This window comes from Ammodytes marinus (genome assembly GCF_949987685.1).
Source record: "Ammodytes marinus genome assembly, chromosome: 16".
In the NCBI taxonomy this organism is placed as follows: Eukaryota; Metazoa; Chordata; class Actinopteri; order Uranoscopiformes; family Ammodytidae; genus Ammodytes; species Ammodytes marinus.
In genome coordinates, this window is record NC_137220.1 from 21,062,033 (window position 1) to 21,079,211 (window position 17,179).

General features: G+C 43.0%; 1 protein-coding gene across 2 annotated transcripts in view; it reads right to left on the reverse strand.

The window, feature by feature from the left end:
- Positions 1-13,809, reverse strand: part of nfixb (nuclear factor I/Xb) — a 138,158-nt gene extending 124,349 nt beyond the window's left edge. Inside the window, exons 1-2 of one of the 2 annotated variants that reach the window (XM_080043751.1) lie at positions 13,174-13,809; positions 3,358-3,441 (exon numbers count right to left, since the gene is read on the reverse strand). In XM_080043751.1, coding sequence (XP_079899877.1) covers positions 3,358-3,441; positions 13,174-13,176 — 87 coding nt within the window. In that variant the 5' untranslated portion in view covers positions 13,177-13,809. The remainder of the gene's footprint in view (positions 1-3,357; positions 3,442-13,173) is intronic. The other variant, XM_080043746.1, reaches the window with a different exon arrangement.
- Between the last annotated feature and the right edge of the window lie 3,370 nt (positions 13,810-17,179).

A 17,179-nucleotide genomic window follows, 5' to 3' on the forward strand; every position in this document is an offset into this window, starting at 1 on the left:
ACACACACCTTGTGGTTCCCCTTCAGGCAGGTGTATTGACTTCATAACCATTGCCTGCTACATTTGAGGGATATTCTTCTTCTGCCTCGGCCTTCAAAGTCACTTGAATGTACCACAAGTGCAAAAGGTTACAGCTAGAGGGATCAAATCCCCCCGTATTCTCCTTTATGGAGTCGACTTGCATGCAACACACGCAAACACTCCTCTCCTCAAATGAGCCACACATTTAGCGGTCTGTGTGAGTAAATCTCTCATTAAGTAACACATGGTAGAGCCATATGCTTTGGTCGGTGGGTCTGCTGCGGCTCGGGCTTTTTCTTTTTCACACGCCTTGAATATACATATTTACCACCGCTCCAGAGTGGCCAGCGCTGCGATGACTTCACCCGTCAGCGTGGAGCTGTTATACAGTCGCCTTGAAAATAAACCCAGGCTCTGGCGAATGAAACGATCAGGCAAATTGATGTGTAATTTACGGCCGTGTTGACTGCTTCAGGGGAGCTTGTGCCGTGCGGGCAAACCGGTTAGGCAAGGGTGATGGTAAGCAACACATTTCCCTTAAACCATGGCACACACACACACACACACACACACACACACACACACACACACACACACACACACACACACACACACACACACACACACACAGGGTGATAGAGATTGTGCCACACCTGGCTGTGTGTATGTGTGTGTGTGTGTGTGTGTGTGTGTGTGTGTGTGTGTGTGTGTGTGTGTGTGTGTGTGTGTGTGTGTGTGTGTGTGTGTGTGTGTGTGTGTGTGTGTGTGTGTACAGTGTAGAAGGGAGATAAGCAAAGTGTGGTTATGCTGTTGGGCTGAGCAGCTGTCAGCTCCAGTAGCCACCACAGTTTACAGACGGTGCACAAGCAAGGCTTTGCTTAAACAAGTGCCCCCCCCCCCCCCACCCTGACACAGAGAGGGGTCAAAGGGCCATTTTTGCATGTAACATTGGTCATAAAATTCGTATTTTTCTTATTATTTTAAAACAAGAATATTCTACTCCTTGTCATTTTAAATCTATTGTATTTCATTTTTTCCCTTTTGGTGAAAGATTATTGTAATAATTGGGCTTCTTTCTAATATCGGACAGCTTTTAATGTCTTTTTTATCTACCTTTAAAAACTCTAGGCTGCATTGAGTAACATGGGAGCGATTTGAAACGAAAAAAAAATGAATGTACCTACATGTGTATGCATAGTGGAAAGTGTTGCTGGCCTCCTCTGATTGTCTGGGCTGAGAGCCTATAGCCTACAGCCTACATATAAAGGTGCTGTTTGTCTGTAACATCTCTGGCTGATTAGGTTCTGGGGAAAATCGTCCTTTATAAAAGTGAGTGACGGACAGGGTTTAGTTTTTTTTCCTCTCTGTTTCAAAATCACGCTTCATCTTTCATCATTCCGGAGCAGCAACCCCGGCCCCTGTTCTGCCTCTTTTCAAGGCAACCACCGCCGGCTCAGTAAGTTTCTCGAAAACTAGTTCTATAGGACACAGGTTTAATCAATACTTCACCTGCAGAAAAATCTGGTTCAATTGCAGACAGGAATGAGTAGATAAAGTGGAATATTTCTTTTTACCAATTTGACCTCATCAGGGCCTCTTATTCCATTCGAATGAAACAATCCGACAAAGCAAACTGCTCATAACTCATATCCACACTACTGCAACCACACGCACAATTCTCCAATTTTAGGGGGCACACAACCTCCAAAGTGTGGGGCTGCTGCCATATCTTCTAAAGAATCGTATACCGCTTCCAAAATATGCTGTTCAATACTTCTTATTTTTTTTTAAGCGATTGAGCTCTTACCCTCAGTATTTCTTAGGAGCCCTGACTTGAAGAAGCCACACACACACACACACACACACACACACACACACACACACACACACACACACACACACACACACACACACAGGAGGAACAAAAGAAAGAAAGAAAGAAGGCAGCCGCGATGCACGTTTTACCAACAACAACAAAAAACGAGCCCCCAAACAAGCAGACCTCCTGGCTAGAACTTGGAGGTGGACACCCTCCTGTGGATGCTCTTGAACTCGCTGCCCCTGGAACCCAATACGTCTCTCCACCAAAGCTCCTCCCCTCCCTCTCTCTCTCTCTCTCTCTCCCCACATCCCCCCCTCCCTCCATCCCTCCCTCCACCCCTCCACCAGCCGTGCAGCTCAATCACGGGCCACGGGCGGCTTCTCTCTCTCTCTCTCTCTCTCTCTCTCTCTCTCTCTCTCTCTCTCTCTCTCTCTCTCTCTCTCTCTCTCTCTCTCTCTCTGCACCCCGAGACACACGATCCACTGTAGCAACCCAGTTTCTCTCCTCGGTGAGACTTGGCGCTAAGTTCTTATTTAAACTCTAGGGGGGGAAAAAAAAAAAAAAGACTGTAGCCTAGAAAGAGACGGCTCCCACCTCATTAACAATCACATTTTCACTCGTCTGTCCACCCCCCCACCCCTTCAAACCCAACCTTGCTTTTCCTCCTCTCCCCCCCTCCTCCACATGAGCCCACACTCCTCTGTTTTTATCACCGACTTCATATCATGTCGATCTCTGCACACCCATCGTTGGATTTTAAGTTGCACTATGCTACTTTCAGGTGAGGGGGGATTTGTTTTCATTTGCAGAGCCTGCAGTTAGTTTAAAAAACAGATTTCCTCTCTCTGTACTTTTTAGTATTGAATAATTCTATCATCATAAATCAAACCAAATTTTTTTAGGCACCGCGAACCAACATCGGACTAGAATATTTTTGTAAACAAAACTGCGGGCCCTGCTGCTGTAAACAGCAACAATGAAACAATCATTCCGTGAAAAAAAGTTTGTTCATGCAGTTATGAGAATACACATTAGGAAATGTTCACTTCTCTGTCTCACAAAAAGTTACATAGTGCACCTTTAACTTTTTCAAGAAAAAGCTGCTCACTTTTCTTTAACTCCTTCCTCAACTCACTTTTCTCCCCCATATCACTACCTCCTCCTTTCATACTAGCGGGCATGCTGCACATTATCCTCATCATTTTGGCTCCCATGGGGTGAGGGCGCTTCGGTGAAGTTGCAAAGACCCCCTTTTTTCTTTTCTTTTTCTTTTTTTTTCTTTGCCTTAGACGTGCGTGTGGAAATAATGATTGTAATGGCTTGCAGCTGAGTAGAGGGAGCTGTGAATGACATTATGATTGCCATGCAATTACCAAGAGCATGAAAACAGACTGTCAGTCAGAGTAATGAGTAATGACTCAAATAACACATTTAATGCTAACACAAGAAATCAAAATAACAACAACAATAGAAATAATAATGATAATAATGATTTGAAAAATAGAGATGCATACCCTGTATGAATCTGATACTACAAAGCATTCAGGCATCCCAGGACCTCTGGAGGGTTCTTCGTTCAACAGAAAGGTTTCGGTGGCCTGAAACGTAACACAACAGTCATTTATTCATTAGGCGACGCTGTCTTTAGGTGCAAGGTATTTAGAAACACATAGAAAAAGTTGGCAGCATCGTCAAACTTTAAGGATGCTATATATATTTATATTGTCCTATTTATTAATCGTCCTCAAGTCCCACCACCGTGAAAACTAGTTGAAAAAATTATATTCACTTTCATCTTTTAACATTCACACACACACACACACACACACACACACACACACACACACACACACACACACCAGCTCAAACACATATACCAGCTCAAACACACAGTTCACGGTTTGTGTGTGTGTGTGTGTGTGTGTGCGTGTGTGTGTGTGTGTGTGTGTGTGTGTGTGTGTGTGTGTGTGTGTGTGTGTGTGTGTGTGTGTGTGTTTGTGTGTGTGTGTGTGTGTGTGTGTGTGCTGCCTGCCTGAGCCCATATGCTGTGCACACACTGTGCAGGCCCGAGGCCCGGCCCGGCCCTGCCAGTCACTAGACCACTTGAATGGGGGGAGCAAAGTGTTTAGCGGCCGTACCCGCACACAATACTCCAACACAATGGCATTTCCTGTCCCCTGCTGTTTCACCTGCATGGTCACTTTTCTGTCGGCGCGCACTGATTCAGCACAAATCATTCACCCACACACACACACACACACACACACACACACACACACACACACACACACACATACAAACAATCTCACACGCACAGTCACATACTCGCACATACAGGGGACATACATCTTCCCCTACACACAGACACACAGACATGGACAACACAAGCCCTTGGTTGTACTACAGGCCCAGCGTTGCATTCACTGATGGATGCAGCTAAAGTATTTATTCCAAGTGTTTGTTTCTATTCAGGGCTGCTTCATTTGTATGCCGTGGGACGCGCCAGCAGAGACTTGTGTTTCTGAATGAGCGTCCATTGCAGTTCTGCTGTCAATTGAGGCAGCCGGGCCAGACAACATGGACGGGAGGGGAAACACAGGCTGCAGATCTGGATCGGGGATGGGGAGTTCTGCCTGGTTAGCTGGCCCCGTGGCTATTACTTTTAAGTCCAAACTGGTACAAATTGGATTTCACCGGGCCAAATTGGAAGGTCTGTTTTGGAAATCAACTAAACCTGTTGTAGGCGAGGGCTTAACATGGCTAGGTTATTGAAAATAACTCGGCATGTTAGGGTGGGGGGGGGGGGGGGGAGGGAGGAAGTTGCACTCACAATAGGACCAGCAGCTATGAGTTGACTCTCTGGTTGGAGTAGGAGAGGGGAAATAATCCTATTTTCCAGAACTTTACGTTCTCGTCTCTTAACGCACCGTAAGAGGAAACAAACGCGCTCCCCAAAACAGGAACAAACATTGCTCGTGGCCAGCAACGAAATGTAAAGTTATACTATTTAAACTGGCATGTGAGGTAAACAATTTTGTATGGGGATTCAAACTCGCATTAGGTTACTTAAGCATTTACATATGCACAAAAAATACACACACACACACACACACACACACACACACACACACACACACGGTGACACGGGATTGCACTTGAACAAAATGCATGCGCAGACACATGCATAAACACACAGCACTATAATAAGTCCCAGACTTTGGGCTAACCAGGCTGCGGCTGGAGACACAGGCTATTCATATCCATCAGATTGAGAGGTTACAGCTCCAGTCTTTTCCCTTTCACTGTAGCATGGGGAGGGCATGTGTGTGTGTGTGTGTGTGTGTGTGTGTGTGTGTGGGAGAGCGAACGAGCGAGAGGGAGAGATCTCTATGGCAAAAGGTCCTGCAGGCGGATTGATTAACATACGATTATCATTGCTTTTGGTCAGCGTGGCCCCCTCTCCCGCTCGCAGTCAGCTATAGGTAGAAGGCCGCGTGAAGCCTTCCCTCTGTTGAACAACGTTAGACTTCGAGTCATCCGTAGGACTAAAGAAAACACGAGTCGCTGCAGTTCAGCCTCAGCGTCCGACCTCTGGCCTGTCATCGTTAATATGTGGGGAAACGCTGGAGGGAAACCATTGGAAACCATTTGTCCCACTAAATGGTGCCCTTGTCAAGCTCCGCAGGCTTTCTGTTAAGCTCTTAAACTGGCCCGGACCAGCTGAAAGGATATATTTTACTCTCTTGATAATCACACAGTGGGACAGAACAAGGCGCGCTCCTATAGTCCCAGGGACCTCTCTCTCTCCCTCTCTCTCTGACAGGTCGCAGTCATTTAAAAGGTGAGAAATGATGTGATGGTGAGCTGCACAAACAATTGAGTTCAAGCTAAATGTGACCAAACGGTGATAGATAGAAGGATAAATGCGTTGGGTCAGTTAAAAAATAATGAAGCAGCTCTGTCCATTATCTCTCTCCCTCTCTCTATCTCCAGCCCACAGAGAGAGAGAGAGGGGGCATCTTTTGTTTGAGACTGATTTGTTTGATGTAGCTCCCTGCAGCGCTGGCCCCCTTTTTTCCCCTATTCTCTCTCCGTTTTTTTTACGGAGCATGGTATCAATTATATATTTGTCTTTTTCTATATATATACACGCGCAGCATATGCCCAATCCATATGTTCGGCCTTGAGCTAAAATAGGCCTTGTGTAGTTAACACTTAAAACGCTCTAAAAAATATCATTTTTTTTTCGAGGTGACCAAGTCAAGAGTGTAATACAACACTGAAATGAGTTGTTGGATTTTATCAAGGGCGCAGATAGTGCTGTCTTTACAGCCACAAACAAAGGCCAAAGTGGAGGGAAGGGGAGGGGGGGGGGGGGGGGGAGAATGGGGGATGAGGAAATTTGGGAGATCAGGCCAAAGAGCAGAAGAGAACATTGGGGTTTTTTCCTCGGTCAGTGGTGCCACAGTTCTGCGACCGAGCCGAGAAACATTGATATAAATCTCATGTCTGCGAGTACAAAGTTGGCCCGTTTGTGACCTCAGCAACTGTGTATGTTACTGCATGATTCAGTCACACAGTGTTCCCCACTCAAACCTCAGGGGGAAAGAAATACATTTTCTTTTTTCTTTACCCGTATTTTGGAGACATCTATTAAAACCTCAAATGCCTTTGAAGTAGTCATAATCAATATTTCAGCTCATTGTTTTACTTTCCCCACTCCACAGTGTTCCTGTTTGGGTTCACTCTCACACAGCTCTCAATAAAAGACGACTTCAAATGAATGCTTAGTATGTTGCTCTGTGTTTGCTGATGGATGTGTATACCATAGCAACTCTTAGCTAGCTAACACGTTAGCCATATCAATTTAAAATGTTATCATATGTCAATTTTGTGGACACAGCTTGTTTCCACTGCTTTTATGTGGTCCAAAAATAATCACTCATTGCAGATTGAAAGATGTAAAACTCGGCTGGATAAAAGGTAATAATTAGGTTTTTGAATTTACTCTTAATGTTTGCATTGGTAATACTATGTGGCTGAATCACATACTCACATATGGAGACAAACATGCGTAGTATGGAAAGTGCGGCCCTGCAGTCAGCATGTGTTCAGCTAGCTTCACATGAAGACTAGAAGCAGGAGGAAACAGCAGAGCCTGGCTCAGTGGAAAAATATTACTACCAACATCTCTAAAGCTGTCTAACTCACTTAGTGTGTTTTGCTTCTTAAACATGTACACGAACGGAAATGTAAAAATGCACAACGGTGCCATACAGATGGCAAATGTTAACCGGATTTACTGATAATCTGCAGAAGTCAGTGTAAATGAATGTACATTTCAATCCAGCAGTGTTGTGCGAATAATATATTTATATAATAATTGAGCAAGAACATTGCTTTGAGTCGAGATTTCCTTTACAAGCCTCTAGGTTTTTTTAAAAAATCCCACCTGCACAATGTGTTTTTTTTTTTTTTTTTTTCTTTTGTATGTAGGCCTATATATGTATATATATATGATGTATTTGTGTTGCCTATGTGTTCTGTTGTTTTTACTGTGCATATAAATCAAAATCAGAAAAACAGTTGGTGGCAATAATTCTGCTGTCTGCCGACTAATCTATTACAGAAGAAGAGGGCAGAACCAGATGTTATTGAAAAATGTGCCACTGAAACCTTTCATTGCACTCTGTTGTACTTAACTCATATCCTTTCATCAACTTTTCTACCTCAGCCAAACTGTAAAAAATATTTCAATATTTACAACAAAATTTCATTTTTGCTTTTCCATTCAGCTTTTGTAGTTACCGATACAGTCAGTGAGTTCAGGCACGTACAGGTATAAGCCCACTAAAACTACGACTAGCCACTTTTACATATTTGGGTCAATTAGTGAGATTAAGAGGCAAAGGTTTTTTGTTGGCATTTTGAACTGGGTTACCTGTTTCCAGTCTTTATGCTAAGCTAGGCTACGCTCTGTTTGCACAAAGAAGCAAACAATGGAATTTCAGAAAATGTTGAACTGTGATGTTATTTCCATCATCTGTAGACTGTTAAACCTCAGATTCACCAACATATTCTTACGGGCCAGCTAAGATTGGGACAATGAAGAGTACAGTGTGTGTGTGTGTGTGTGTGTGTGTGTGTGTGTGTGTGTGTGTGTGCGTGTGTGCGTGTATGTGTGCATTTGGCTGCTTTTTATGGCATTGCGTGTATCAGAGCACATACAATGTACATATGGCCTACCGTTCCCTATCTCTTTCATTCTCTTGATCACACACAGACACAAACCAGCACGGAAACCACCTGGGTTTGCCATATTTCTGGATGCACAACAATCCATGACAGGCAGGTATCCTCAAAGTCACTGCTAACTAACCTCAAAACCTTCTGATCCCTAACAAATAACTTACAGGTGCAATATATTCTGTAAAGGCGGATTTATTGAAGACCGAATAAACAAAGTTGAACAGTTAAAAACAAAACATCAACCCCTTCCACTGTTGCAGCCTGATAACTTCCAGCATGGACTCGACAGCGAGCTCCACAGTTTCTATACTTGTCCTCTGCTGCTAAACACGACTGACATCCTATACCCAGTCCCACTTCATTCAGCCTTAATTGTATCCTCATTCTTCACCTGGTAACGAGCTAACAAACCTGTGCAGATGTGGCACGCACATCAAAGAGAAGGGAGGAATGGGAGGGGGAAGTTGTTTGTAGAAAAAAATGTGTGGGGGAATATGAAAGGGGGAAATTTACGTTGTGTGAGTCCAAGCCAGCGTTACCTCAGGGAGAAATGCTGGAAAAATGTGATATTTTACACCTGCATCTCAGGAGGTGAGGAATGAGACAGGGAGCAGGGGAGGCAGTAATTAGTGGAGCGAGCGTGTGTCTGTGTGTGTGTGTGTGTGTGTGTGTGTGTGTGTGTGTGTGTGTGTGTGTGTGTGTGTGTGTGTGTGTGTGTGTGTGTGTGTGTGTGTGTATTTTTGTGTTTATAAAGGAGTTTTAGTATGTTTCTGGGGCTTGCCACTGGTTCCCTTTTCAGCATTCAATTTGGTACGAATGCATTCCATGCCAGATTATTAAAAATGCTAAAACCTGCTTACGAATGCTCAAAACAAAAAAAAATGAAAATTTAAACAAATATGCTAATAATGTTACAGTGATAAATAGCTGGCAAGCTCTGTTTAATAACTAATGATATTGGCTCTAATTCCTCATTAAGGCCCTAAAGAGGCGGGCGAAGAGAGAGAAAAAAACATGTATTGTTGTTTTGATTTATTTATTTATTTACAAATTAAACTCGGAAGGCAGAAGATAGCAACACCTTCCCAAATTAAGTAGATTCAAATTACTCGGCTACACAGCTGGTGTGCTGGGGTGTCTTGTGAAACCAATTAATGTGGAGGGCTCAGTCTTGATAAAGTAATTGAGGCAGGGTTCAAAATGAGATGGAAGAGTTAGGAGCGTAATATGATCCGCCAGGGCTTGGTGAGACAAAGTAAGGCTTCCTCTAAAAAAAAAAACATCCATGGTTTCTTTAAAAAAAAGGTGAAATCTGTCAGTGTTCAGTTAAAACTAAACTGCTCTGTTCTAAACTCTCGGAAGATCTCAATTCCTCCTATTTGTTTTCAAGGTATATTCTTTTGTTCAGACAAAACTCTTAAACTGCAGGGGAGCAAGTGAGACTACTCACTCCAGTGTTTCTCATTTCACTTCTTAACACTTTCGATACTCACAGAGGCAGGCTGCATTCACCTGGCTGCAAGGCTAACAAGACTGTCGCAGTACTTTTGCTTTCAGGTTACCATTCATTTTGTATCAAGAGTAAATGCACGATATAGAAAGGTAGCACGCTCCTTAAAGTAACACTTTCCGTCCTTGTGAAAGTCCATTTGAATTGACAATGCAGTTTGAGTACAGACTGCATGCTGAAATACTTTCTTTTACAAACGTTTCAAGGTGACCCTGAACAGTGGGTGACAGGACACCTGCCGATTCTGTGCACTTTTATGTTCTTGTTGGCGCGTTCCTTGTAAATCATTACGCTCATTACCCTGAAGATTAAAGGGGTACTCCACTGATTTTACACAAAGTTGAGTGTATGCACACCATGAAGAGTACGTGGAAAAAGTTTACAAAATGTATTTCTAAAGGCTTAGAAAACAACCCTGACGGCGTCATAGTGATGTCATCAGGGTTGTTTTCTGTTGAATTAGGTTTGAATTTGAAATATTTGACAGAGAGCCTGTGTTATTAACTGGGCTATTAACTGCGGCCACAGAGTTTGAAAGGTGAGGGCATTGGACAGGCGGGGAATATTTAATGAATGGCTGTTGAGTTGCATTAGGGGAATTGTAGGATCCAGCGTTTTGGGACGCTTGACTCAGCAGGAGAAGGAATAAAAGTGAGAATATCTCGGCCTCTACTGCCTCGATTTTGAACAATTATTGGTTGCGTTCCGAATCGCATACTCTTTCTTTTTTCTATTCTACATACTACATCCGACTATAAAAAGAATCTAGTTAGGATGCAGTAGGCATACTATTGGGACATACTTTACTCTCTTATTTCATCATAACATTGCGCCTTGATCTTGCCTCTTGCTTTTATATCCGGCGCATCCCCGTTTGTTTTCATATGGAGGCTTCGTCGATGTGACGTCACTTCACGTGCGCACTGGATTGTGGGTCAGAATCGCCCAAATAGGATGCACTTTTCAACACTAACAATCTTGGCCGCATGAAGTAGGACATCCGGGTACTTCTAACCATCCTAAATCTGGCCACAAGAATCGGGACATCCTAAATCTTTTTTCTACATACTATATAGTAGAAAGTATGCGATTCGGAACGCAATCATTGTTTTTCTCTCTGAAATCCACCGACTTCACGTAGGTTGAAACTTAAATCACCAAAGTAGGTAACACTTTTAAGTGTGGTTTTGCTGCTTTTACTAGTTTAAAACATTGCACACGATAAAAACTCCGGTGGCCAGAAGCAGCTTTTTCTTTTGACTCATTTAGTGGAACATGAAGAAGAAACAAAGCCTCTTAATGTGTCTTCCATAATGACCCTGCTTAATCATTTTCAAATAGTTACAGCAGCTTAAATACTTATCAACTTGACAAACCCTTCGCCGCCTCACTCTCCCAATATTTACGCCGTTTGAGCGCATATCAGAGTTTCCATCTCTAAACGACGGCGAGAGCTTACACAACGCACCAGCTATCGTGGCCTGCTGCTTGAAGCTCTGTTTATTTTTCCAGGAAAATGTCAAGGCCAGGACAAACATAATAGCATAATATTCTGTATACAGTGAGGGGATGACATCAGTGGCAGCAACAGCCAAGAAAGGGAGATCACACAGGGCTGGAAAACCGCTTGTCTGATCATCATGAGGAGGGGGGGCCACAGACACACAGACACACAGACACACAGACACACACACACACACACACACACACACACACACACTAAAACACACTAAAACACACACGACCCAAACTAATTTACACTCCACAATCACTGTATTCGTATAGCTATACAATTTCTAACATGAGGCAGCACTGGAGACTTTGAATAAACCTATAGATTTAAAACATGACTAACTTTGCTCATCATGAAGGGCTAATATATATGTAAACTATAATTTTGCATGAAGTGTTTTTAACATAGCTGGAAAGTACCGGTAACCTGTATCAAGTTATCATCACAGATAGAGAAATGTGAAGTTCAAATGTTTGTTTGTGTGTCAAACAGGACACATCAGCCCCTTGGGTGGGAGCTGACTGATTCCTGACACTGATTGACAGATGCCTCCAGTGCATTCCGACATGCAACTAATAAAAATTGGCACACATTGGCAATATAGCCTTTCCTTTAAAAGAAAAAAAAGAGGTGAGTTGCTGCTTTAAGTAGGAGAATAACAAGTCGAGATAATCCCATGTGAGGCCTGTCCTGAATTCTCTATCATTTTTACTGATGAGCTCCTTGGGCCGCTGCCATGTCAGCTAGGATTCTGGTAAACAAATAATTATTCATACTAATAATCTTCCATATTCATGTGCAAATAGGATCCCTTTCTGGTATCTAAGCAGCTTCAAGGTTGTATGTGGGAGGTTCCCCTAACTATTGCCTGACTTGACTCATTTCGTGCCAAAAAGAGAATATCTAAAGGGTCAAGGATATGTAAGCTGTATATCATATTTCTGTATGAAACAGACTTTTTCTATCAGTAGTTTTGAAACCTGGGAGCGCTGCACTGGAATGCAAGTTTTCACAACCTCACAGGGAATACATTTGCCAATTTAAACAAATATCCTGTTAGGGGCAAATGGGGATAGAGCAGGAAACAAAAATATGGTTCTTTCATCTGAAAGTCCTCAGCCAATTCAAATTATAAGGAAACCTCAAATAAAATCTCAAATGTTGTTGTATCGTAAAAGAATGTTGAAAGTGAGCAGATTCCCAGGTCAGGCTTGACAAACTTTTGCTCTGTGGTGTCACAGGTCGTTTTTTTCTGAATTGCACAAATAAATCACCTGCGTAATGAAGGAAATGGTCAAACCGCTGTGCGTAATTACGCACAAATCATATAGGTACATAATTGCACGTTGGCGCAAAAATAAGTTCCCTCCTCTTGCAGCCAAATTTTCCGAACTCTCTTTAACTTTGCATATAAGTAGGGTACGGGCTCTGGGAACATGTAACCTTAACATAAGTATACTGTTTGACGCCTCTTGATTAGCTGCTTACATTGTACGACATGTGATGCGAGAACGCGTATACTATACTGTATATGTGGCTATACATAGTCCACAGACAGGCCCACATCGGAGACCACTGCAATGAAAGGAGTCATGTTCTCCATGTGGATAAAACGGCAGAAGGCGGTGGGCATCGGGCGGTGAACTGAGAGGGCTGGACACTCATTTTGGCCAGGAGGATGGAAATACATTTTTGGCAACCTGAGATATAACTATTAAAATAAGTCTTATTATGCTTTTCCTGCCAGCAACGACATTTTAAACGCACATGCAATACTGGAACTCTACTTTAAAAATAACCATACTGCCATAATAAGTTTAACTGTGACAGAGAGAAAATACAGGTAGGTGGAAGGACTTGGCACACTCTTTGGTGACTGTTACCGATTAGCTTGCACAAGTAAATAGTAACACACACAAGAATTTTAAGCGGTTAACACAGCCACCACAACTTCACTTTAAAGTTATTTCTGACTGTGTATCACTGAATCTATGAACTACAATGAATCTGAAAGCTGACTGCATAAATGAGCAAATTATTGGTTTACATAGCACGTACCATTGTGGTGGAGGGAAACGTGCCAACACTCTCAGAGACCCATTTTCCACTCTCAAAAGTTCGGCTTCCAAAAAAAAAAAAAAAAAGTGTGTGGGAGAGAGAAAACTGTTCGGTTTCTCGTTCGGCTGGGCCTTATACCGGAAGCAAAAGAGCCCTAATAGACGGCTTGTTGCCCGGTCAACATTTTTTGTTGTTGTTTTTGTTGCAATTTGTAGTCAACTCTCCTCAGACAAGGCGGAGGACAGAGCCGTTTATAATCCAACTCGTCTACTTCTCCCGACTTCTTCTTCATGCAAGGTGGTGTTTATGTTCGCTTTCAACTCGTGATATTTCCATGAAAATCTTCGGTGTGGAGGCTGTGCTCCGCTGCGCGCGCTGCTCTCTCCAGTCTGTCCCGGTACTGTAGTAATGTCCACCGAGTCGCCACCGACACAGTCACCGCCTGAGCCCGAGTGACAGAGCGGGGAGTCTGGCTATGTGTGCACCGACAGTAAGTAAATAGCTCGCACTCTCTCTGCTTACGCGCTCACCAAATCAGCTGTTGCTCCTGCAAGAAGGGGACGACGCCGCGCACTCTCCCTTGTGCAATGCACTCCAGGTTTTCTGTGGGGGGAAATGCCGCGGACTTCCCCGGCGATCCTGGCCCACCTGCTCGCTCAGCGTCCGGGGAAAGTTGCGGTGGGGACAGCGTCCGTAACCAAACTCACCGTGTGGCAGCGCGGATGTCGCAACACCGCAGACATACGAGTTGATGAGGCTATAGCGGGACTTGGTGGCAATGCCAGCCTGCTGTGCCCATGGGCTGTAAGTGTGCGAGTCCCCTCGTGAGGCACAGAGCGTCCGAAATGAAGTAAACAAATAGTAAAAGTGGAGACGGCGTGATGGCTGCACGGTGGTGGTGGTGGGGGGGACGGGCGGTGTCCTGCGGCCGCGGCCGGAGAAGCGGAGCGTTAGCACAGGGGCTGCTGGTGAATTATTAATAACCAGAGCGGTTCACAGTCTGTCGTGTTCAGTGAGTAACCAGGGCGGCAGCTGGGGGTTTAGAGGAATTAAATACGGGCTCAGAGTAAACCATGGACGCAGGGGGATTAGTAGCTCTCACCGGCAAAAAGTGTAGGGGCAGCTCGGGGCCGACGGAGAGGGCGGGAGCGGAGGTTAGGGAGCCGAGGTGGTACCGTGGTATAGGGGTTATTATTATGATAAACCCAAATATTTATATTTTACAGGGGATGCTGTTGCTTTGCACACTTAAAATACAGCCTACATGCATGGACGTCTACAGACATGTTTGGTAGAATGTGACCTCCAGACGGTCAAAAACAACCTATAATTTAAGGAACAATGAAAAAAAAATTATTTTTATTTTTTTGCATTTCAATTTTTAACAGGTTAAGCATAGGTGTGCTAAAGCTCGGTTACTTATGTGACAGATCGTTATGGTGTCATGCCTGTGGTGGGAATAATACGAGAAGTTTCAGCAGCAGTTTTTCTGTCATGTGTCCATTTAGATTTTAGAGAATTGTAAATCCTTTGCCACATCTCCCAAGATTTTACGCACAGCCACCACTCCAAAATACTGAGCTTAGGCTATAGTTCAGAAATCATTTCTAAAGTCAAACTATGTCAAACAAAAAAACTCATGTTCAGAGGTGAACTTCTGTTTATTTTGTTATTAATAAATCAGATATAGCAGGTCCATGACTGCTGGCAGGAGGAGCATCAACACAATATGTATTCACCACAATTCATCAAATCGGCTCCGGAAATGTGTACGGAATTTCAGCAGACGCGCCTTCAGTAGAGACACACTGGCCCTAATCATGAATGAATGAGCAATGTAGCGTTTTGACCTTTTATGGGAAACGGAATACCTGACGGAGAATGCGCAACCCCAGACGTCATGCAAGAAAATGATGAGCGAGCACTGCATGTCAAAATGGATTCCACCTGCTGCCACCAAATGACTGCGTGTTGGTTCATCTTTATCCATTAACAGACAGACAACTAGAAAGCGCTCATGGTTGGGCCTCACAAACACTTCACAGGCAGAGGATCAGTTTGAATGCTCAAATTGTTTGAAATCATTGAAGTCTCATTGCATTCACCAATAATACAAAATGTGAAGCCTTTGGAATTTCCTACTTTTATTAAGATTAACTTTAATAAATATATGTTTATATTATGAATGTTGGAGCAATTGATTGGGAAATATTTCAATAGACATAGTCTAGATATCTATGTTTCCATTTCTTGACAATATTATTTGTCTGCAATTTGTCTGCTAAAAACCCACAGCTTCAGAGATCCACATTTTTTATTTTTTGTGAAACCGTTGTCAAAAAATGTGTAACAGTTTGTATATGGAGCACAGCAGGCCCACTTAAATATGACATTAAAAATGTCTGTAAATGAGGCTAATTTTAAAAAGACACAAAATATATTTTTTTAACAAGAATAAACAAGCAGTTGCTTGACAAATTATGAGTTTGGGCCTCAAGTATTTTATTTGTAATCTAAAATAAGCCAATGTGAATTAAACTTTTTTTTTTAAACTGTGACACTGGGAAAATGTATTGATGTCATATTTACTGGACTTTTAATATGAGATATATTTTTATTTTTATAAAGGCTCCTAAAAGCACCAGGAATAAGTAAATGCTGATCTCTTTAAATTATTTCATTTTCCCCTATATCTTTTCAGGCAACGAATGCAAAGCCCCCCTAGTCATGTAGAAGCAGTGTCTCAAATAAAGCGTTTTTAAATTGATAAATCATTTACGTCGTGTGAAAGTGTGCGTGGCCTTTTACAGTATAGCGGCCTGCAGGAGAGACTATAGGCAAAGTCGTCGGGCCTGTGTTAGTACAATCATTCGTTTTATTTCCTTTCCTAATAATTAAAGAAAATAATTGTTTAATATTGAACATATATGAATGAATGGAACATAGCATCCTTTCTTTAAAAATAAATAAAAAAGTCAGCCTGCGCAACTTCGTCACTGCCGTGCAATGTCAGTTTAAACCCGCTCTGGAGAAATGCATTATATGCCAGATCAACATTGAAACTGGACATTGAAACAGACACACACAAATCTATTCACTGACCACCAACACCAACTCGCCCCTCAGACACTTGCTTCGTTTTAGTTTGGACCTGACCTGATGTCTGACCTTATAATTAGCTGGCTTTGACCTCCCATGAACACACGACCGTTAGGGGTCTTAAATGCACCATTGCGCTGCATTAATCTGCTTAAAGATGTTTAAATGCTCAGACAATTGAAAGTCCGCTTATTTTATTGTGGAAAAAAATATTTTTGCAACTGTGAATTAAAATGGTGGATTCATTTTTTAACAAATTTAGAAGGACTAAATGTGTCTTCATTAATAACATAGCAATCATGCACTGTGCCCAAGACAAATTTCCCCACGGGGACAATAAAGTTTAACCTAACCTAACCTAACCTAACATTTCTTGTGTCTAAACAGACCCATTTAGACTACAGTTAGGCTACTGCAGGAAGAGTCAAATCATTGACCCTTAATTAGGCCACGGCGTCAAACAGCCTCTCCAAAAACCTTTAAACCCGCTTATGCCGCTTAGACACACCGGGACAAGTTTAACAACCGGTGATTGTCATTATTAGGCGTTCCAGGTGACGCGTGGCCACTAATCTATCCGTCCACTGACTTTACATGCCCTTGTAATGGGACTTTTTTTTCAGATGTGATTTCAAAACTACAACAGTAGCCTACCACATTGGGACATTCCTACATTACACTCTTTAGGATACTATACAGTCCAAACGCCAGTTCGCACTCATTTGCAAACTCCTTTATTTGGTCTCATGCTCTCCCCGCTCCTATAGCCTACACGCCGCCTCTCCCGGGAGGTTTACACAAACTGTGAGACAAAAGTTCCACTAGGCAACGGCCCCCGTCCAGGAATGCTGCTGACCTTGGCACGGCCAGTGGAACCGGCCCGACTCACGGCCATTCTCTCATTTAT